The following is a 23898-nucleotide window of genomic DNA, read 5'->3' on the forward strand; positions in this document are numbered from 1 at the left end:
TGTTGACTAATTGACGTATGATTAATTTTTGTGGTGGGTTCGAATACTCTATTTGTAATAATTTTTTGTTTTGTGAAAAAAGGGATAATGATTGGTTTGGGTTAGTTTGGTTTTGTTTCAGTTATTTCAGGAAATCCTAATAGTTGGTCTAGAACGGTTTGGTGTTGGGAGAAAACTCCAGTTATATGAGGTAGTACTCTTGCAAAATATTTCCATATTTTAATACATTGTAGCTCACGCCCAAAAAAATATTGAAAACTCATTTTTATAAACTATACTTAATTCATACATTTTGTCAATAACTAATAATCAGTTTCTATTGTTACTGTATTCAATTCTAATTCATCCTTAATTTTAGACACTATGATATGCATATAATAGTGTATCAATTTATACTTTCAATTTGATAATAATTCCATTGTGTGGATACTGTAGTGGATTTTTCTGTTTGTATCCCGAATATATAGATAAAAATAAATAATAACTCAATGGCGGCCATTTTGAACATTTATTGGGGGTATATAATAGTTTTAGATTCAGTTCAAGGTGCTTCAAATAGACGAAGAAATGACTTGATGTTCCATAAAAGAACTTTCTGGAAGCTTTTTGAGTCGCCCTGTATATTGGAAATACTAAAAAAACACTTTAAATTATCCCACCTAACCTAGTGCTTCAATTTTTTCTTGCGAAAATCAGGAAAATGTTATGATAATGGTCAAAACCCGTCGTTTAGCCTTTATAATCGTTGAAGTAGTCCGACTCTGCTGCAATACCATCACTCCCAGAACTAAGTGTTTCTTAAAAGTTTTATAGGGGTAACATAGTAGCTAAAATACGTTAAAATGCTTGCTACTGATACCAATTCATCTTATAAAATGACGCCATTTGTAATGATAGCGATCCGGGATACTGAAATTAGATGAGTTGAAAATATGAAATACCGCACATATAGTGATATTTACAGCTGAAAAGTACATAAATATTATAACATTATATTATTTAGAATGAAGTGAGTTAAGTTTGCGACTATAAAATTAATACGTTGACAGAGTGAATTTTTTGTATAATTAATAATTTTACCGAAAACATTTATAAATGAGTGGCGCGCTCAAATTTTGCTAATATTAGGCTATATATTTGTCAATAAAATTTCATTTGCAGTAAAAATATCAATCTTCGAAACATAAACAATGCCTTTAACAGTTTTATGAGTGCAGAAGTGAAATTTGAAAATGGCTTCAACCTTTCTATTTGTTAGTTTTCAGTTGGTGACATATCTATTATATTTTCCTAGTGTCCAATACAAAATTACTTCTTGCGTCTTCAAGAAAACATTTTTAACACTTTTTTATTTCATTGTTATCGTTTTCGGCTGTATTATATTTTGTAACGCCTACTTGGAACCACTAAAAAACTCTTATAAAATTGTCTGCTGATTATTTTATAAGTATCGCTTAAATACGTTGCAAAAGTGCAGTAAGGGAAGTCTTTATAAAACTACTTTTTAAGAGCGTTAGACAAATTTTATAGTAACTGCCAAAATGTTTATAAAACTGTTTTGTAGGGTTTTTAGAAGGCCTTACAAAATATTGATAACAGCTATAATGTTTTATAAAACGGTGCCAATTTCCTATTTATAGCAGTTTTATAAACATATTGATAACATTTCTGGGAGAAATGCAGTTTTATAATTTGTTTCTTTGAAACGTTTCCGCAACTATTATAAAATACGAAATTGCTAGTTGGGTGTGCACCTGACCTATTTTCCTTTTTATAAATAAATAACAAAAAAACTGTTGTTTGTGTGGCTTGTGGAGGTAGTATTGAACTATAATTTATATTTTGCCTATATTGTTGATTTATAAAGATAATTTCCCTTTTTTAAAATAGAATATCTAGGTACGTATAAATTATTTCAACTTGATACAGGCGCTGTTGCCAATATGTGAATTAGAAACAAATCCCTTTAAAAATTTAAACCCAATATTTGAAACATCAATTTGAATACTTTTCGAAGTGAATTTGAAAAACTAATGAGAACTTTATACAAGTGTAGAAGGGCAAACTTTTCAGTTTACCCCGATAAGTTCTGCGTGAAAATCAAAGTATTTTTCACAAAGAAAAATCTTTTATTTATCAGTAACTTGTCGTATTTACCAATTTTGCCTATCAAAAAAATGATTAAGAAATAATACTTATCTTTTACGTTTCGGAGGCCAAAATCTGCCTCCGTCTTCAGAAATTGATAAAAAATTCGAATATATTCGCAGTTATTCCTTTTTTAATAGCTTATTTCTTTACTTCTTTGACAGATGTCAAAGAAGTTTTGAAATATGAAATTTTGTCAATGTTGTTGATTGACAACTGAAACATTCGATGTAATACAAGGTACTCTCCAATATCAGTTTGTTGTCATTTCGCCATTATCCAAAGTTTTCTTCAAGATGGGTAGCCAAGTACGGTCTATTTCTAAGGAGCTATTCGAGATACAATTCTCTCCAGACATGAGAATATACGCTGATTCTTTAAGCTTACGTCTCTTAGAATGAAGCTCTTTGGTAATCAATCTTGTCCTATTCCATCCCACCCGATGTTCACCGTCTGATTTTAAAATGTGTTCTGATAATTTTGATCCTGTCAATTGTCTATTTTTTATATAATCTCGATGTTCATTCTCACGCACTTTTAATGGTCTCGAGGTTTCACCAATGTAAGTTTTACCACAAGAACAAGGTATTTTATAAATACAGTTTTTTGTTTTTTCTTCAGTGTTGTTTGGTTTTGTATGTGTGAGTATAGATCTCAGTGTATTTTTTGTTTTGAAAGTAGTATAACATCATACCTATTTTCAATTCGTCTTATATGGAAATAGGTATGATGTTAGAACTAACCAACTGCACATCCGTAATTTGCCCGATTCCTCTAAATAAGGAATAAAAACTTTCTTATTAGTCAATGGGCTATGCTTGAAGACTGGCAATAAACAAATCTAAAGCAAATGGAATTTCAAACGTTCAAGCCAGTCTCTATATACCTACACAGTAGGTTTAATGGACTGACGCCTATCAGAAAACAACTACTCCCCTGGTTAATACCACGAAGGGCGTTGGATTATATCAGACAGGCGTCAGTGCAGGAATCTTCACAGGCGTCAGTCCATTAAACCTACTGTGTAGGTATATAGAGACTGGCTTGAACGTTTGAAGTTCCATTTGCTTTAGATTTGTTTATTGCCAGTCTTCAAGCATAGCCCATTGACTAATAAGAAAACCAGATTTTAGACGTTCTGAAGATGAATAAAACAAAATGTTCGAAAAAAACAGACAATGTTAACACAAATTTACCGATTTTCGATGGGAATCCACAGGACTGGCCTTTGTTCTAGAGTCAGTTCGAACGTTCTACCAAACGTTTTGATATAAGTGAAGATGAAAATATAATCCGTCTAAAAAGATATTTAAAGGGAAGGGCTAGAAATGCAATGCACCAAATAATATTATGAACATAATAGAAAATTTGAAAGTTACATTTGGACGAGCTGAATTTATAATTTCAAATCTAATAGAGAAAGTTCGTCGAGCCTCTCCTCCGAGGGAGAGACGGTTTGAAACATAATTACCATTTTCTAATGTTATCGAAAACTCAGTAGCTACTATGGAACTCTTTGAAAATACAGGACATAGGAAAAATCCATCTATCTTGAATGAAATATATAATGAATTACCCCCATTTCTGAGACTCAAATGGGCCCAGGAATCTTCTTTATAGAATGAAATTACTTTGAAAACTTTTTCTGTGTGGATGAGAAAAATCGCAAGTCAGCAAGTTGTGCTGACTTCAGTAGTTACCACTTCTCCGAAAGAAAAATGAACGAAAATGAGAAATTCCACTCCAGGAAAAATGCTAATATATTTTCGACCAAAAAATATGAGAAATGCCCCAAATGTCAAAAAAATCATGATTTGACTGACTGCTAAAATTTCAAACAACTAGATATCGAGGAAAAATGGAAAATTGTGACTTTCAAGAAACTTTCCACTGTTTGAAACCAGGTCATAATATCCACTCATGTAGCTTGAAACAAAAGTGTGGAATTGAAAATTGTCCAAAATTCCACAACGACATATTACATAATCTTGATTTTACAAAAAAGAAAACGAAGCCTCAAATTCTTGTTCAAACTCAAATGAAGATGTCGGACCGGTAACTCAATTTCAAATGTATGGAGAGAAAAATGGACAGGAATATAGGTTTCACGAAAAATTATGACGAGAAAATTGAAATATATTTGAAAAAAGATTACATTCAGAAGCTTGATATTTCTGAAGCAGAAAAAGGTGGTCCTAGAACCTGGTATTTACTCCACTCTGGGGTAACTAACCCCTCTAAAACGGGAAAATTGAGGCTGGTCCTCGATGCAGCGATAAAATCGAATGGGGTCAGTCTTAACGATCATCTTCTAGAAAGTTCAGACTCATTACAAAATATGACATCAATTTTGTGAAAATTTCGACAGATGAAAATCGCATTTTGCTCAGATATTCGAAACATGTTGCTCAGCCTAATAGCGCTTTTTTTGCGAGAAATAGATAGGTCTAGAAAACCTGATATTTATGAATAGAATGCAATGACATTTGGAGCAACTTCTTCTCCCTCGATGGCACAATTAGTTAAATATAGAAACGCTGAAAAATTCTCTTCAAAATTTCCAGAAGCAGCCAGGGCAATAATCGACAAACATTATGTAGATGACTATCTGGATAGTGCAGAAACAGAAAAAGAAGCAATTCAAGTGACTCTGGAAACTCCATGGGAAAGTGGGATTTGAAATACGTAATTGGATAAATAATTCTCAGGAAGTGATTGACAACATTCCTGTGAATCTTCAATTACCAAATCAAAAAAAGTTCAGCACTACTACTCAAAAACCTGAGAAAGTATTAGAACTCTGGTGGAATCCTGAAGCAAACAGACTTACTTTTCCGCTGAACCATCGAAAATTGGACTCAAAAATCTTGAACAGAACCAAGATTCCCACGAAACGAAATGTTTTGAAAGTGGTCATGTCTGCATTTGACCCGTTAGGTTTTCTGTCCCCACTGGTCGTAAAATTCAAAATTTTCTTGCAATACTTATGGAGAATTAGAATGGGCTGGGACGATGAGTTATCTCCGGAAATGAACACAAGATGGAAACAACTCCTGGACGAATTGACAAAAATTAATGAAACGAGTTTACCTAGATGCTATGGAATCGGTTTGTATGAAAGCAAACGAGTTGTACTACATGGTTTTTGTGACAGCAGTGAGAAAGCTTTTTCAGCTGCCGTTTGTCTGAGATTTGAATGCGATGAAAAATTCAAATTATTTTTTGTAAGTGCTCAATCAAGAGTGGCACCTATAAAACCGATGAGCATACCCAGATTGGAGTTACAAGCCGCGGTTATGTTGAGCATGAACACTCTCAAAAATAACATTGAAATACATATTACTTCAACTCATTTATGGACAAACTAAAGAATTTTCTTGCACTGGATTCGTTCCAAATCTAAAAGATACAAAACTTTGTATCGTTAAGGATTACGGAAATTACAGACATCACTAATATATCTGACTGGCATTGGGTGCCTGGAGATGAGAATATAGCAGATGAAAGTACCAGAGAAGATAATACTGCGAACAAAAACGAATGGCTGAACCTTCTAAAACTTTCTGATATCACTGGACAAAAGAGACACAAGAAGAAATAGAAGAAATTGAAAGAGAAAATAAGGACAGTTACATCACAAGACATTTATCTGCCAATTATTGAAAGATTCTCCAAATATGAAAGGTTAGTAAGAACAACTGCCTGGATGTTTCGCTTCATAAAAAATTGTAGAAAGGGTACGAGGAATACAATGAATTCAGATGCGAAAGAGTTAGATGTTGCTGAGGAAGCTCTGATAAAGTATAGTCAGGAAGTCAGCTTCTTTTAAGAAATTTCGGTTCTGCGCAATGGGAAACCTGTTGAAAAATCAAGCCGAATATATACGCTCATGCCAATACTTGACGAAAAAGGTATTTTGCGAATAAAGCTTGAACTATTTTCAAAGACATCCAGCGATTCTTGATCCAAAATACCGTTTCACGAAACTTCTTATTGAGAGCTATCATATAAAATTTGGACACCAGGGACAGGAAATTGTAATGAATGAGCTGCGTCAAAAATTTTTGATTTTAAAATGAGAAGTGGTGTCCGAAAATGTAAAAGTTCTTGTTTCTCCTGCAAGAAAAGAAAAATACAACCCCACGTACCTGAAATGGGTGAGTTATCGGAGTGTCGTCTTCAAGGTTCTAGTCAGGCTATTTACTATCACTGGAATGGACTACTTTGGGCCGGTTTTCATAACAGTTGGCAGGAAATATAAAAAACGCTATGTAGTACTATTTACCTGTATGAGCGTACGAGGGATTTATCTAAAAATAGCAAATTCGTTAAATAGAGACTCCGCTATCATGACGATCAGAAGATTCAAAAGTCGACGTGGATGTCCGAGAAAATTTACTCAGAAAACGGTACGAACATGCCTTCTACCAATAGAGAATTGAGAGAAGCTGTCAAGGACATGGACGATACTGAAATTTTGATTTTTTTTGCCTCAAGAACATTACATGGAAATTCATTCCACCAGCATATCCACATATAGAAGGGAGCTGAAAGAGGTTGGTGAGGTCGGTGAAAAATGTTCTGAGCATTACAATGAAAGATAGACACCCCAAAGAAGAAGTGCCTATCACCCTGATTACGGAGGCGGAGAATATGATAAATAGCAGAACTTTATCATACATTTCAAATGATCCATCGGAGCCCGAAAGCCTTACGCCAAATCATATTTTGGAGAAGATGGCGAAAAGAATATTCACTTACACTGAATAAACAAATGAAGTGGTATGAGAAAGGGGACGACTTATCAGAGGACGACGTGGTACTCGTCATTGACGACACATTACAAAGGAATTTGCAGCCACTTGGTAAAATTGTAAATGTTTATAGGAAAAAGAACGATAAGATTGGAGTTGTGGACGTCAAAACAAAATCAGAAACCTATAAATGGCCAGTTACAAAGATCTGTAAATTGATCAGTGGTACAGATTCTTAACGGAAATGAATTGAAGAATAATATGTCAAATGCAGTGATTTCATCACGAGGGGAAGAATGTTGTTGCTTTGAATCAATTTTGTTCACTTAGTATGTTGAAACAATTGTTTTTTTCTGGTTTTTTCTATAAAAAAGAAGAATTTGACATTGACAATAATTTGAAAAGTTATAAAATAAAGATATTGACTTGAAACGTTGTGATTTCTGGTTCATTTCAACTTTAATTCAAAGGAGTTCACAGGACTGACTAGTCCGAACAGTACCTCTTATGCACCATCGCAAGAAATCTATCAACTCCAAAATGTCCTTCAGTGCGATCGTCTGAGTGTAATCAGGATTCACGTCTTAAGAAGTATTATCTGAAATTTATATATTCTTCTATCCTGGATTTTCATTTCCAAGTGAGTAAGTCATCTAAAATGCACAAGGAGTTCTATTGGAGGCAGTTACCTTTTTCTGCTGGCCGGACTTCAAAATCTCTGGCCATTCATTCGTATTGGATTGGGATTTTTGGAAGGATAACTTGCCCTTCTGATGAAACCTTTTCAGTTATCTCGCATATGATATGTTCTTATCGAAAATCAATTTATAGTCGAATATTCCCAAATCCTTTTTTTCGCTACATGTTTGAAGACGACGGTTTCCTCATTTATAGCCAAATTGTGATGGATTGATTTGACGGAATGTAATAAAATAACATTTGTGAAGGTTTGGGTATGACGCAGTCTTTTGACAGTATTTCATAAACCTATCAAGGTATTTTCCATTAGCAGCATTATTAATTTGTCATTGCAAGCAGTTCACTTCTATTATCAATTTATTATATCTAATTGTATCTACTCACTCTTGTGGAAAAAATTTGATGAGCATGCTCCAAATCTAAGGAATGGTTCTTTTATAATCAAATAAAATAATGACGCTTTTACTTGAATTCTAATTTAGTCAAAAACTGGTATTTCTCTTTGGTAAAACGTTTTTGAATCATCAACTCTATATTTGTCTGTGTTCAATGTAACATAATCAATGAAAAAAAAAACAAGAGCAATATTCTCCCTATAAAAATTCACATTTTACGTAGTAATCAACTGGTGAACAAAGCATTCCCAACGAAACAAAAGATGTAATAATTCGAAAAACACATCATTAACAAGAGCACTTTCACTACCAACTCCTGAAGCACTGAATCATGTCAAGTATATAAAACAATCACAGGAACTTTGCCAGGTGTAAATTTGTAAATATGCGTCTGGTGTACAGTTTGTCAGCCCTCCAGCTTTTCGTTTCAATAGACGGTTCAATTGTTTCTCAAAGCGGGTCGATTGGAGATACTTTTAGGCAGTGTTTGATATCGCAGGCCCCCGGCAATTTGGGACATTGCTTGGGGGTAGGAGCAATCACCCAACTACAAAGTTTGGATAGCAGTCCCGAGTTTGATCTGGTTGATGGACTTACTTTAACGAGAGATGCACAAGAATACAGGGATGTGCACAATTTTGCCGAAGGTGATCCTTCTAGTCTAAGGTAAATATTGAAAATTGATGAATGGGAGTGAAAAAAAGATTTTTTTAAACAAAATCTCATATCAAATTTCAATCGTGATGGTATGAATAAAAGATGAGATCTCCAGAAAACGTCAACATGGTTGGTGAAACGCGCCACGAGAAAAGTTATTCATTTCTGATGTTTGGGAAAGAGTGTTTGTTTTGTAGTGCGGTTAGGTTTCCTGTCGGGATCGTATTGGATAAAAACTCTGTCTAAAATCATTTTATCTTTCATTTGTTAAAATCCATTTTTAGAATTCAGGTCCCAAAAAAATTCACTATTAAAAAAACTAAACAGGGTTAGTCAGAATAAGACCGACAAACTCCGACTATAGATTCCCCACACCTCACTTTGAGATGAGAAGTTTTTGTCAAGGTATGTCCGAAATGCATACCCTCTCAGATACAGGGTGTCAAAAGTACGAAAAAATTTATATTTTTTTGTCTCTGAAACGTTATAATTTTTAATTTTCGTAAACTAGTGGCGTAGTTAAGATGGTATGTGGTCATATTTTTTTTAGACAACTGAATTGACAAATGAGTATTTGACATCAGTTAGGCTCATCGATACTCAACCTAAAAGTCGAAACATTATATTTGCCTAAAAGTGAAGGTTTCTGAGATATTTGCGAAAAACTGAAGGTATGTCGTGAGAAGAGACATAACATTATGTGTGCAATAATCGCATGATGTAACTTTCTTATAACATGGGAATAATTATCAACCTCATGAACATTCCTTAATGTTGGAAGTATCCATAACATAGTACAAGTAACTCAGAATGAGACCGACAAACTCCATTTTTTTTCGTTATATTATATGAACCAATTTTCTTTGGACAACTGAATTGATAAATGAGCGTTTAACATACGTTTCTGAGATAACTGAGGAAAAATTAGTATCATCCTTATTTCATATGTGCAATAATCGCATAATGCTACTTTCTTGCAACATATCGGAATACTTGTCAACTCTCAGAACATTTTTCAATGTAGACGATATGTTACCATACTTTCTTGCATATGTTTGTTTTTACGTATCGAATGAACAACAAACCCAGCTTCAAATTCATAATACTCAACTCAAATAAGAAGACAGAAAATAAGTACTCTAGATTTGTTGAATTTTATGTTGGAGTATCAATTTTAAAGCCTTTTCTAATCAGTTAATCGAAAATTATATGACGGAGAGTCGGCCCATTTTCAACAAATCATTCGTCAATTTCTTCATGAAACATTCCATGATCGGTGGATAGGTAGACGTAGTGGCGTAGACGTGCAGGCCAGTATCTGGCCTGCACGTAAATCTCCGGATTGAACACCACTAGATTTTTGTTGTGGGAATATCTTGAATCGTTGGTATATTCGACACTTGTAGAATCTTTTGAAGATAAGATAATACACAGTCAATAGTACGGAGATTCCAATTGTGTATCGAACAAAATTGTGGTTCGTTTGAACATTTACTTTAAACCTTTTTTTTTCTATGTAGTGTACCCTGAAAATCCTTTCTGTCATTTGAGTGGATATAAATACACAATTATTGTTTTTCTTCACGAAAAACATGGTAATTGGAAAATATTTTCCTAGAGAGTTCAGTTTGAACGACTTTAATGTTGATACTCCAACATGAAATTTAACAAATTGAAAGTACCTGTTTTCGGTTTTTTGCAAATATTATTTTATGCTTCAACTCTCATCTAATAGGAATATTACAATTTGGGTCTGGGTTTGTCAGTTGATGTTTCGAAATAATTATTATGCAAAAATGTATGGTCACATATCGATGAATTAACGAAATCGATTCGTTCATATAATGACGAAAAAAAAAGGAGTTTGTTGGTCTCATTCTGACTTACCTATAATACTCCCAACATGTTCATGAGGTTGACAATTATTCCTATGTTATAAGGAAGTTGCATCATGCGATAATTGCACACAGGATGTCTCTTCTCAGGACATATCTTCAATTTTTCGCAAATATCTCAGAATCCTCAATTTTAGGTTGAGTATCGATGAGCCTAACTGATGTCGAACACTCATTTGTCAATTCAGTTGTCGAAAAATAATATGGGGGAAAATATGACCACATACCATCGTAACTACGCCACTGGTTCGGGAAAATCAAAAATACTAACTTATGATTATCACTTTGATAGATCTAGATTAGTGCAACAAACTTGAAACATTTTTCTCCAGGAGTTTTAGAGAAAAAAAAATCTAAATTTTTTCGTACTTTTGACACCCTGTATCTCAGAGGAGATGCATTTTAGGACATACATTTATAAAAACTTTCCATCTTAAAATGAGGTGAGGAATCTGTAGTCGGAGTTTGTCGGTCTTATTCTGACTCACTTACAGTTGGTGCAAAATTCAAGCGAAATTTTGTAAGAATTTCTTATACAATATAACCATCATAAAAATGGTTTTTCTTATTTGCGCCGACCTAGTTTATCAAATACATGCCACAAATTCTCAGTTTCACTTTGGAAAAATACACATTTTTCTTTTTGTACTCAAAGCATTTTCTCTAACAATTCTGAATTTCTTGAATGATCAGATTATTTTACTCCAGATATTGAAATATCATCAATAAATACCACAACCCTGAAAATATTTTCGAATAACTGTGTATAGCCAAACAACCTGCGTTGAATGTGTCAGTAATTGATAAGCTTCGTCTCCACTTTTTAACTGAGAAAACAAACCATTTATTATCGGTAGAGCTAAGTGACGGCTTCCGTGAATGGGCTTAGAGTTATTTGAAAATCATCAGATACCCTTTTGATCATTTTGAATTTCAAAATTGGCATTTTGGAAATTGCCCATTCCGAAAACTTTACTGGTTTCAATATACTCGCATTTCACTACCACTACAACACGAGGACACTGCGTTAGTTACCTCATTGCCTTTGATAATGTCGATCGCATTCGTGGACGAAACATCAGCCTCAAAAACCTAAGATCCACGGCCAACAAACCCGAAAGATAGCTTTGACATAGCATATCAAATATATTAGAAATGTTTGGACAAAATCAGAATGTTATTAGCCGTCATCTAATAAGTTGACGAAATTGAAATAAATTTTTGAAACCTTGAAGCTCTTAGTAGGAAAATTTCAATCGCATTATGTTGTTCACACTGTATCATCACATTAGATTGAAATAATTCCAACGAATTAAAAAAAAAGGGGACACCCGGGTTTGAACCGGGGACCTCTCGATCTGCAGTCGAATGCTCTACCACTGAGCTATATCCCCAATGAGCGTAAAGATGCATTCAATGACTTTGATACACAGGTTTATGAACTTCAAGATTGTATCATTAATTTTCAGAACACATTTTAAAATAAAGTGTATATCAGCTATTTCAGCGTTAGTAAAATTATTCATTTATTTATTCATTTATTTATTTATTCATTTATTTCATACACTATTCTACAGGATGAACCCAATCACAGAATAGGGAGTAACAGTGCCATTTACAAATATATAGGTACTTACATAATATAATTTGTGAATCTATATAAAAAAAAATAATAAAAACAGAACTGTCAGTTAGCTAAGAAATGTCTTTTTATTTATATAATCTGGCAGTTGAATACATCTAGGACATGACTAACAGAATTGAGGTATCGCACATTGTATGAATTGGAGATTTATTCTTTATATTTGTATGCGAAATGTTGAGATAAAATGTGACGCTATTCCTAGATGACCGTCTAGGAACCCAACAATTCAACATATGTCACAGTTGAGAGAACGGGGTTCTAATATATATTATGTTCCATGACTCTTTGTACTTCGGTTTATATGTATAATAAACGATGGTTGTGTTAATTACAAAATGTATTTAATGTGGATAAATGCAATACAGAAATGCATTAATCTTATCAGGTTATGGACCCAGAACATGCAGAAACTCAGAATAAATTATTGAAAAAAAACATTGTGAAATATAAGAAATATTTTGAGGTTAGCCACGTTGAATTTTTCCTTGAAGAAAAGGAAATCTGAAGATAAAATTAATACAATCGCAATACCACAGTTAAACTCTGACAACTTTAATAACTGGAGCTTTAGAGTACAAGCAATCCTCGAAGAAAAGCAATTACAAGACACATTAGAGAAGGAAGTTGATAACTTCACTGAAGACAAGAAAAAAGAGGAATTCAAACTCAGAGATGCAGAAGCCAAATCCATCATCGTGCAGTACGTAACAGATAAGCACTTAGATATAATAAAAGACTCAAAAAGTGCAAAAGAAATGATGAAGGCTCTCGAAGGTGTGTTTCAGCTACATTAAATGAAGACTACGAGGCTGTCATAACAGCAATCGAAACAATAAATTCAAAGGTAACTATGGAGTTCGTGAAGTCTCGATTATTAGATGAAGAACTGGAAGCAAAAACAAAACAGAGAAAAGACAACAACATAGAAGTATCATTTAGAGCAAAAGCTCATGTTCCAATATATACTTGCTATTCATGTGGCAACCAGGGACACAAGTTTCCAGACTGCAGAAACTCGAGTATTAGAGGTGCAAGCAGAGGTGGAAGAGGTAGAAACAGTCACAGTAGCGGAAGAGGCAGATATAACTTCAGAGGGCAAACATATCAAGATGCAGGTCAATTTCAAAGTCAACAAAGTCATGCTCAGGAAGCTGAAGAGATAGCTTTCATTGCTTCAAGTAGCACTTTGGGAACGATAAGACATAATGGTTTTGTTCTGGATTCTGGATGCACGCAACATATGATAAGAGGAGAACTAGAAAAGTTTATGACAAACATTACAGTTTCAGAAAAACAAGTTGAGATAGGAACAGCAAAGATTAATCAATTATTGTATGCAACAAAACAAGGCAAAGTTAAAGCAATTTGTCAAGGTGAATATATCACAATTCAAGCTTCAATAGTAGAAGGAATGTTTCATAATTTACTCTCTGTGTCAAAACTAATACAAGAAAATTCCAGAGTAACTCTTGATAAAGACAAATTGAGTAAAAAACAAGCAATTTTAGTAACTAGTAATGAATCTATATTCTATTGTAACACAATTAATGATTTATTCATTGTAAACGTTAAATTCAAACATAATTGTATTGAGAAAAATGAATTCATTTACACAGCATATTAAGGTTAGGGCATATTAATAGAAACAGTTAAAAAATATTAGAGTTGCCTTATAGTAATGAAATTTGTAAAAGCTGTATAGAAGGCAAAAGTACTCGTAAGCCATTTTATAATTGTATAAAGAAATTTTTAGAAATTGGTGAGTTGATACATTCAGATATAGGAAGACCTATAGCAAAACCTACTCTTGAAGGTCATAAATATTTTCAGGTTCCCATTGACGATTTTTTCTATTTTTTGGTTGTGGAATTATTGAAAAACAAAACTGAAGCTGAACAAAATTCAATTGAGTATATACAGTTGATTAAAACACAGCATGACAAAAGAACAAAACGAATTAGATTAGATAATGGTGGTGAGTTCATTTCAAATAGTTTTAAAGTTTTCTGTAGAAGTAAGGGTATTCGGCTTGAGTATACGATGCCACACACTCCACAAGAAAATGGCATTTCTGAAAGGATGAACAGGACTCTCTTAGATGAAGTAAGAACAAAATTTTCTGATACTAATCTACCAAGAGAATTATGGGAAGAAGCAGTACAATGCTTCGCTTATGAAATAAATAGATCCCCAACTGGAGCAAACAACTATGAAACACCAGCTTCAAGGTGGTACAAAATTGCGGATTTTCGGAAGACAAGCATGGGCAGTTATTTTGCCTAAACAAAATGAACTGGAAAGACGTGCACCGCCATGTATCATGCTAGGATACAGTGGAGCAGGTTACCGACTATGGAACTACAAGGAAAATAAAATTATCACTTCAAGAGATGTAAGATTTAATAAAAGTTAAATAGATTATGAAAACATCTTGAAAAACTCTAAAAAGAAAACCACTGAAGAACCAAATTCAGAAGAAAAACTAGAAGACTCAAATGAAAAAAATGGAAGACCGCTAGAAACAAGAAAAGGAAGGAAAATAAAGAGACCTAAACATTCAAATGAATATGAAGTATATAATGCATATTGTCTATTATCAGCAGATGAAGGAAACGATCCAGTAAAGTATGAGGACGCAATAAAAGATGAAGATTGAAAATTTGCTATTCTTAAAGAATTAAAGTCACATGAAAAACAGGGCACATGGTCTGAGAAAAAACTACCAGAAGGAAATAGAGCTATAGATGTGAAATGGGTATTTAGAACAAAAGCAGACGGAACCAAAAAGGCAAGGTTAGTTGCGAAAGGATTTCAAATACAGAAGAAGATATCATTTGAATCAATTTATTCGCCAGCCGCAAAAACATCTACTATAAGACTTGAGTTATCCATAGCACTACAGCGTGACATGAGGATAACGCAATTGGATATTCCTACAGCATTTTTGAATGGAACACTTGAAAACAAAGTTCACATTCATCCGTCACAAGGACTAAGAACCAAATCACCTACATTGAGATTAAATAAATCATTATATGGTCTACGCGAAGCACCAAAAGTGTGGAACGACACTTTCAATAAATTCGCAGAAGAAAACAACTTCGAACGATCAAAATCGTTTATAGAAAAACTTTTAACTGAATTCAATATGGAGAATTGTAGCTCAAAGAAAACACCAATGGAAAAAGGATTCCAAAATAAACCAGTGAAATAATTGTTGTCCCATATAGAAAACTAATTGGTGGATTGATGTATCTGTTTAATAGTTACAAGACCCGATATCACAGTTGCAGTTTATTTTTAAGGTCGATTCTTAGATAGACAATAGAAACATGGAATGCAGGAAAAAGAGTTTTACGCTATTTAGCAGGAACTAAAACATTGGGCTAACTTATTATAAAACTAATTAATTGAATTCAAATTTAAAAGCCTTTACAGATGCTGATTAGGCTACCGACAAAAAAACCGTCAGTGGTGGTATCATATTTCATGGAGACAATCCCATATCATGGTACTCGAAGAAACAAAACTGTGTTGCTATGTCAACAGCCGAAGCTGAATTTGTGGCAGCGGCTACTTGTGCACAGGACGTTGTAAATCTTTAGGGAATTTAAAATGATTCAAATGTTGAGAATGATGACGTACTCTATTGCGACAATCAAAGTTCAATTCTTATGTCTGAAAGTAATGAGAACTCTTAAAGAGCCAAACACATTGACATAAAATATTTGTACTTGAAGGATTTAATCTCTAAAAAAATGTCAACAATAGAATATGTGTCAACTGACCAAAATTCAGCAGACATGTTAACGAAAGCTTTAAGCATAAATATTTTTGAATGAAGTCCCATACAATTTGAGTGATTTTCATTTTAGTCAATCACAAATCAAGGAGGAGTGTTAGAAATATATATACTGTCAATATACAGGGTGTAACTAAATAAGTGTAAAACATTTGAAAAGGCGATTCCTCAGCGAAAAAAAAATAGGATCGTTCATATAAAAAAATTTCATTGGAGTATCCCTTGTTAAGATACATCCCCTTGAAGGAGATACATAAAATTTGAATAGCAATTTTTTTCACAAGCACTAAAGAAGTTACAATATTGAAATCAACCTGACGTTTTGTACTACCAAAAAGGCACTTAACTGGGGTTTTTTGCCCAAAATAAACCAGTTCGCAGCAAAAAATTATTTTAGGAACGACTACAGAGATACATCGTCATAAATGCGAAAATACGAAACTAATCTATCTAGTAGGTCGCTATTAGTGATAGTGACAATTAAATTGGTATGACGCTGTCAGTTTGTGAATTTTCGAAATTGAATTATTACTAAACATGTGTGTTGTTGTTCAATTCTTAATTTGTAACTTTAATAATTCACTTGTTATTGAAATGGCGTACACAAATGGGGAAATGGCTGATATGCATTACGTTCACGGTCTGTCGCAGGGGAATGGGTTAGAAGCTTCCAGAAGATATGCTGAAATGTATCCTCAACGGCAGCATCCTTCACATAGAATATTTGCTCGACTTCATCAACAATTACGATAATATGGTTCATTCGACAAAAGAACGCAGGATTGTGGTCGCCATCGAGAAGTACGAACACCACAGCTTGAGGAAGCAGTACCTAATTTGATTGAAAAACAACCTACTACCACTACTAGAAAGATTACTTTCCAGCTAAATGTTGATCATATGACGGTATTTCGAATTTTAAAGGAACAGCTCTCATACCCTTACCATCTGCAACGAGTACAGGCACTGTTACCGCGAGACTTTCCGAACCGTCTTGAATTTTGCAATTGGATGCTGGGAATGATTAGAAGAAATTGTGACTTTCTGAAGACGATAGAATTCACAGACGAGTGTAATTTTTTCTCGGGACAAGATTATTAATTTTCATATGAAAACCCCTCACGCTACTGTCAAAACTAACCATCAAGAACAGTTTTCTTTTAACGTGTGGCTCGGAGTTATTGGGTATCAATTAAATGAGCCTCATTTCCTACCTCCTCGAATAAATGGTGAGGCATATGTTCAATTTTTAAGAGAAGTGCATCCAGTACTGCTGGAGGAAGTTTCTTTGGGCGTCAGAAGGGATATGTTTTTTATGCATGATGGGGTTCCTGGCTATTTTAGTCAAGTAGCACGTCAGCATTCAACTGAAACATATGCAAATCAGTGGATAGGTCGAGGAGGACCACAGATCTGGCCCGCTCGATCCCCGGATCTCAATCCTCTTCGATTTCTTCATTTGGAGCCATTTACAGCATTTGGTTAATCGTACTCCTGTTCGCGTTGTAGAGGACTTAAGAAACCGCATCATCGATGCGAGCAGGGTAATCAGAGAGACTCCAGGAATATTTGAGCGAATACGTGGCTCAATGCGCCGACGTCTAGACGCATGCGTAATGTCTGAAGGTAGACATATTGAACATATGATTTCTATATGTTGTGTGTTTTGTTATTGATAAATTAGTTTCGTATATTACCCTTCCATCGTTTATTGAAGGTACTAACTACAAAATAACAATATATCCAGTTCGCATTTATGACGATGTATCTCTGTAGTTGTTCGTGAAATAATTTTTTGCTGCAAACTGGTTTATTTTGAACAAAAAAACCCAGAGGCATTTTTTGTTTAGAATGGAACAGAATGGTAGTACAAAACGTCAGGTTAATTTCAATATTGTAACTTTTTCAGTGCTTGTGAAAAAAATTATTATACAAATTTTATGTACCCCCTTTAAGGAGCTGTATCTTAACAAGGGATGCTCCAATGAAGTTTCTTTATATGAAAGATCCTATCTTCTTTCAGATGAGGAATCATCTTTTTAAATGTTTTACACTTATTCAGTTACACCCGGTATAGATAGATGACATAGAACGGAGTTCTAATACATATGTTCAATGACTCTTTGTACTTTGGTTTATATGTATAATAAACCAAAAAATGTATATAATGTGGATGAATGTAATATAGAAATGCATCAATCTTATCAGAGAGCAGGTGATGATATTGTTTATGACATTGAAGAAAAAAAGAACTGAATAATATTTACGCCTTACCTCGAGGTTACAAAAATTGTGAGTTACAAGTGAGTTACAGTTGGATACGTGCCTTCAAGTTTGAAGGACATACATTTTAGGAAGCGCCTCTGTAGGGCTTCAAGTTGATTTATATGAACCTGATAGTAGGGACTCCACACGACAGATGTATATTCCAGCCTAGATCGAACAAAAGTGAAATAAAGTAATTTCAATGTTGAAGCTTTTTCGAAGTCTTTTGTATTTTTAACTTAGAATTCATACATGTGATAAGCTACTGTTAGAGTAGCGTCAATATGTTTATGGAAAGAGAGGGATGAATCAAAAGTAACACCTAGATCATTGAGTGTGTCAGGACGCTCCAGAACTTGATTGTTTATAACGTAGTTCTGTAAATTCAAGTTCGTTTTCAGTGAGTAAAACATTACATTACATTTGGATATGTTGAGAGATATATTATTTTTCCGACACCAAGTAGCAACGCAATTTAAATTCAGGGCAAGACATTCGTTCATGATAGCATCATTGCTGATTGACAAACAAATCTGACTTTCACTGATATGACAACACTATCACTGTCAGCTGGTCTCCAAAGAAGTTGTCAGTGTCATACTTTTTTTCCCAATATTGTTGGCTATGGTGCCAACCACTGAGAATCCACTGGACCTAGTAATTTCACTCTAGTTAGGGCTGAATAAGCGTCTTATCACTTCAAATTACTGTGGCAAATTTCAACCAAATCGGTGTAAGGATATTTGTGATATTTCATGAATACCGTTTTTTTTAACTGTGTCTCAGAAACGAAGCAACTGCGGTCATATGTTCATGAGAATTTTTTTCATGAAACTACCTAACAAATCCCCCTCAGAAGTTTCATATCGTACTCGAGAAACATCTTGTGTATGCATAAAAAGAGTATATGAATAAGTTTCCATTAAATTTTTCATCAAATCATTATCAGTTTTTTTTAATAGAAATTGAGCGAATCTACATTCAACTTGTTTTTTGAAATAATTCAACCATTAATTCAGGTCCATTTCATGAATCCCTACTTGTTTCAAAGACGGTATTATCAGCATATATAAGTACTTATGTCTTTGAGGAAAAGGGTGGCTCGTTTTAATCAGTTTCAGGCAAAAATTATTTATTATGTGGAGTAGTATACAAACACTTTTCTTGAGAAGGCCACTTCGATTTGATATTTATATGTCTGCACTGAAATTGTTCAATACTTTGGAATTATTTACTTGTGCCTCCCGACAACAGATTCAAAATTTATTTCAGACATTTATTAACAGTTGCATCGTCCGTCTGCACCACATTTTTCTGTTTAAGCTAAAGCGTTCACACAATGTAATGTAATGACCCTAAGGACGTATTGGACTGGATAGGAGGTCATAACCTTTTATCAGAACTACTTTTCGCTTCACGTGATACAGATGCATGACATTTGAAATTAAACCATTCATCAGGCTGTGACTTGCTCTAGAGTGCTTGAGATTTCTAGTCCGGGGAAAACGTACGATTAAATAAGTCGTTGGGAAGAGTGATATTCAATCAATGGTATTTCTCAAGTGCCTACTTTCATCGATTTCAAAAAGCGATTTTTTGTGATGTTCCACAAATAAAAGTCAATAAGAATATGACTTGAAAATCTATCAATCTCAAAGAGGTTATACCATATAATATCGTTGTTTTTATGAATTTAGATGGTGCCAATATGAAGTTATTGGTGTAGAAATATTTTTTACTATTTGGGTGCCGTTTCACGTGTCCATTTTTACCAAGTTTTCGGAAAATACTGCAGCCATATAGGCTCAATGCGGTCAGTAGAGGTTCTATCTCATTTCTTATATACTTTTGACACTAATTCAGATTGTTTGTGGATTGCTTGCCTTTTGTGGGCTTTTTAGGTGCCTATTGTTTTATGTGCCTCTCATGCACATAAAACAATTAGAGCTATCTCTGTGCCTTTGTTGCATTTCCTATAGCTGAATCCTCCATTACACGACCCTATTGAGTTAGGTGTTCCCTGAATGTATCAAAATATACAATATCGTCCAACGAGTACTTTTGTAATTCAACGTGTACCCCTTTCAAATATTTCAATCCGTTAATATGAAAGAACCCAATTTTGGTAAGAATATTCAATTGATGGAAAATTGTTATGTATCCCTTCTGAATATTTCGATTCAATTATAGCCTGAGCCAAAGCTTTGTAGGTTTTTTCTGACAGCCTGTTTTCATTTGCGTTTCACAGTATATATTTCTAGTGCTTTTTAGTTTCGTTTTGGTTAGTTCGCGATGTTTCGATTGTCAGTAACTAAAATTGTCTTAGGGTGATGACTGGACTGATTCCTCCGAGAGATGACTATTAATGGGTCGTTCGCGTACTTTCACTTATCCCCGCTTTCAATTTTTTTTAGCTTCACTGGTTCAGTGAAAGATGACCGTTTGGCGGTAGTTGGCCATTTTTCGCTTGATGATGGGTTTCCATATGTTACGTATCTCTACGCTAGCTCGTCTGAATACATTGTTGGACAACATGTATGAGGCCTCCTTGAATTTTCTCCTAAGTCAATGTTCCTCTCTGTGTATGATTTCAGCTTGGGACCACTTGATGTTATGTTGATGCTATTACTGATTTGCTGGTTTGCTGTGTGTTTCTTGTGCTCGGCAATGCGAACATTCAATGGCCTCTTAGTTTCACCAATATAGGATTTTCCGCACTCACAGGATATCCGGTAAATGCAATTCTTGGAATCGCAGTCCGCGTTTGATGGCATGGTTTTCGTGAGGCTGATAGGGATAGTGTTACCAGATCTCAAGCAGGTTCTGATGTTGTACTTGGAATTATTTCTTCTCATCCTCTCCGATAATCCTTTGATGTAGGGAAATGCAAGCACTGGTTGTGAGGATTCTCTTCTTTCGAGGTCCCTGCTGTCTTTTAACCGAAGTGTTTTCTACCATCGATTTGGAGTAGCCAAAGCGATAGTAACTTTTTATTTTCATTTCTTTGTTTTTAATTTTTGTTGAATCGTTCTGTTTTTACTTGTATTTTATTTCACTATTATTCCATTTCAGGTTATTTTAGCTTGATATAATAATTGTTACTTTCAGCTATTTATTTTTAATTCTTCTGTTCAGTTGTTTCAAGGATTTCAAATCATTTTATATATTAGACAATGGAAGTCCGAACTAGTGAAATTCATCATGAAACATTGTCAATCACCTTTAAACAAACATTAAACCAGAAGTCTGGAAATCAGGTATTCAGTGTTTCTTTGGTAACGCCTGTTGCCATGCCAATAACAAGTTTTGACCTAACGAAATCACTTACAGTGCCCTCCTTTCGCAGAGGTGTCAGCAGCTTCATTGTCTTCCAGCCCAATGTGGTCAAGGATTCAGACCCGTGATGATTTGTTGAACCTTTCTGTTGAGTATAGTCATATTTCTATTGACTGGTATATAAGGTTGTTTATGAAACCAGAATATGATAGTATTTTTGATCTATTTGTGAACCACAAACTATCTGCTAATTATATTTTCCCTTAACGAGAATTACCTCTACTCAGAAACATTACTGTATAACGTAGCTCCTAGATGACATTTGGAGGTATTGAGTCGAATATCATTTCCAGAATGCTATGACATGCAGTGTCAGCCAGTATGCTACGCTCCGCATAGACCTGTTTTGTGCAGCGGTCACCACACATATACATGGATTTGGTCCATAAGCTTCCCAGAAAATCGAATATTCTGAGACATACGGATTGGTCGACACAGGCTCCCAAATGTTCTTCAAGATCACTCGATCTAAATTCTGTGAACTTTCTCTGGCAACATTAGTTGCCAAAGGACAACTAATGTTGCACATCGCTACATTTTATAAACATTTATATACATTTTCTCGGTATTTTACAGAGTCTGCTTTTCAGAAAGCATGAAATATTGAAGATTGAAGCGGAATAATTTATGAGTTTTAATGCCCAACCGTCTAGCATTCTCATGTATTCTGATTGAAGATCACCAACGCAACGGTTCGTAATAAGCCCCCAATAGAACGCAACATATTGCAGGTTTCTCGATTTAATTTATTCAGTAGACCGCGAATATATAGAACTTTATCATTTTGCAAATTGGAGAAATCCCTTAGGAAAATCCTATTTCATTAAATTTGAATGAATCACATTCTAACGTTGATATTATCTACTTCAAAGTAGAGAATTATTTTCTAGAAATATTCAGTGCGTTGGTGGGTATAACAAGTACTAATAAAATTGAAGTTTATGCAATGAAGGAAGCAATATAGGAGTTTGCTTGAGTAGGTATACACAGTGGGATGCAGATAAGGTGAAATTTTAATAATGTCGGGAATGTTTTGATTTTTAGGTTCGATGTATACTCTTTGATATGAGGGTTTTTTTATATCAACTGAAAATAATACTTTCGAAAATACTTGTTTGCTGTTGAATGGTCATTTAAACTTACCTTGGCTATGGAACTGATGGAAAAGATATAGAGGTCGCCTCCACAATTTTCTACATGCAACGTATAGCAGCGAGGTTCGTCCCAATTGAATTTCAACCGAAAAAAACGTCGCGTGAGCATTGCTCAGGAATTATTGAATGACGTCAACAGCGATCCAAATTTGCTAAAAAGGTTCATAACTGGTGACGAATCATGGTAAATGGTTATGACGTCGAAACCAAAGCCAATTGTTTCAATAAAATAGCCTAGGAGAGCCAAGAACAAAAAAAGGCACGCCAAATTCGATCAAATGGCAAGGTTTGGCTCACTGTTTTCTCCGATTACCGTAGCGTAGTGCACCAAGATGTTGTGCCACATTTTCGTGCGGTCAATAAGGAATAGTATCTTGAAGTTATGCGCAGCTTGCGAGAATCAATGTGAAGAAAACGTCCGGTATCATGACAAAACAATTCATGGCTTTTGCATCACGATAATACACCTGCTCACTTGTCATTGCATCCACCGTATTTTCCAGATTTGGCCCCCTGCTATATATTCCTGTTTCGAAGATTGATGGAAGGACGGCGTTTTGCGATGACTGAGTTTATACTTCTGATGCCAAACTGCTCTTTCGAATCCCAACCGATTTAAAAAATTTCAGACAGTTTTCATTTATTCTATGACTGTTCTCCAAGAAGTGTCGAGCGACACTACATTGTTTTTGCTTTCGAAATCGGTTTTCTGTGAATCGAGTTCCAATGGCTGGCTTAGTTTGACGAATATTTCTTAGTCATAGTCCTCACAACTTATTTCATATATCTCCGACTTTTCATTTTCCAACATTTTGTATTCCGGCTTACCTACCATTTGTTGAAGTGAGCAAGAAGTAGTGAAGACTTCTTTTACTTTACAGAAATACTATCCTATGCTTTAATGTATTTTGGTTCATATGGAATAACTTAATAAATGAATTCCTGAATATTAGTTGGGCAGAAAAATTCGTAGGCTGACGACACAGAAATGGCGCTACTAGTAGGTATTGGAGCTATATGATTTTGAGTTCATGAAAAGACATTTTGTTCTGCTTTAAAGGGGCTTTGAAGCAAAACAAAGGGCACAGTACCTGTAAATACAGTTGGTGAACTGAAAGTGATTCTGTTCTATGCATATTTTTATTAAT

General features: G+C 34.5%; 1 protein-coding gene and 1 non-coding gene across 3 annotated transcripts in view; one reads left to right on the plus strand and one right to left on the minus strand.

Moving 5' to 3' along the window:
* Osi10a (Osiris 10a) overlaps positions 1 to 23898 on the plus strand; it is a 60616-nt gene that overhangs the window by 16687 nt on the left and 20031 nt on the right. Inside the window, exon 1 of one of the 2 annotated variants that reach the window (XM_074175211.1) lies at positions 8364 to 8662. The exons of the other annotated variant lie outside the window; for it this stretch is intronic. Coding sequence (XP_074031312.1) covers positions 8382 to 8662 — 281 coding nt within the window. The 5' untranslated portion in view covers positions 8364 to 8381. Of the gene's footprint in view, positions 1 to 8363; positions 8663 to 23898 lie in introns of those variants that run through there. 2 annotated transcript variants of the gene reach the window in all.
* On the minus strand, positions 11871 to 11942 carry TRNAC-GCA (transfer RNA cysteine (anticodon GCA)). The gene has a single exon. It is a non-coding gene; the product is annotated as a tRNA-Cys (tRNA).

The sequence above is a fragment of the Leptinotarsa decemlineata genome, unplaced genomic scaffold (assembly GCF_025532065.1).
Source record: "Leptinotarsa decemlineata unplaced genomic scaffold, Ldec_3_MD MMD2_tig00000882_RagTag_RagTag, whole genome shotgun sequence".
Taxonomy (NCBI): Eukaryota; Metazoa; Arthropoda; class Insecta; order Coleoptera; family Chrysomelidae; genus Leptinotarsa; species Leptinotarsa decemlineata.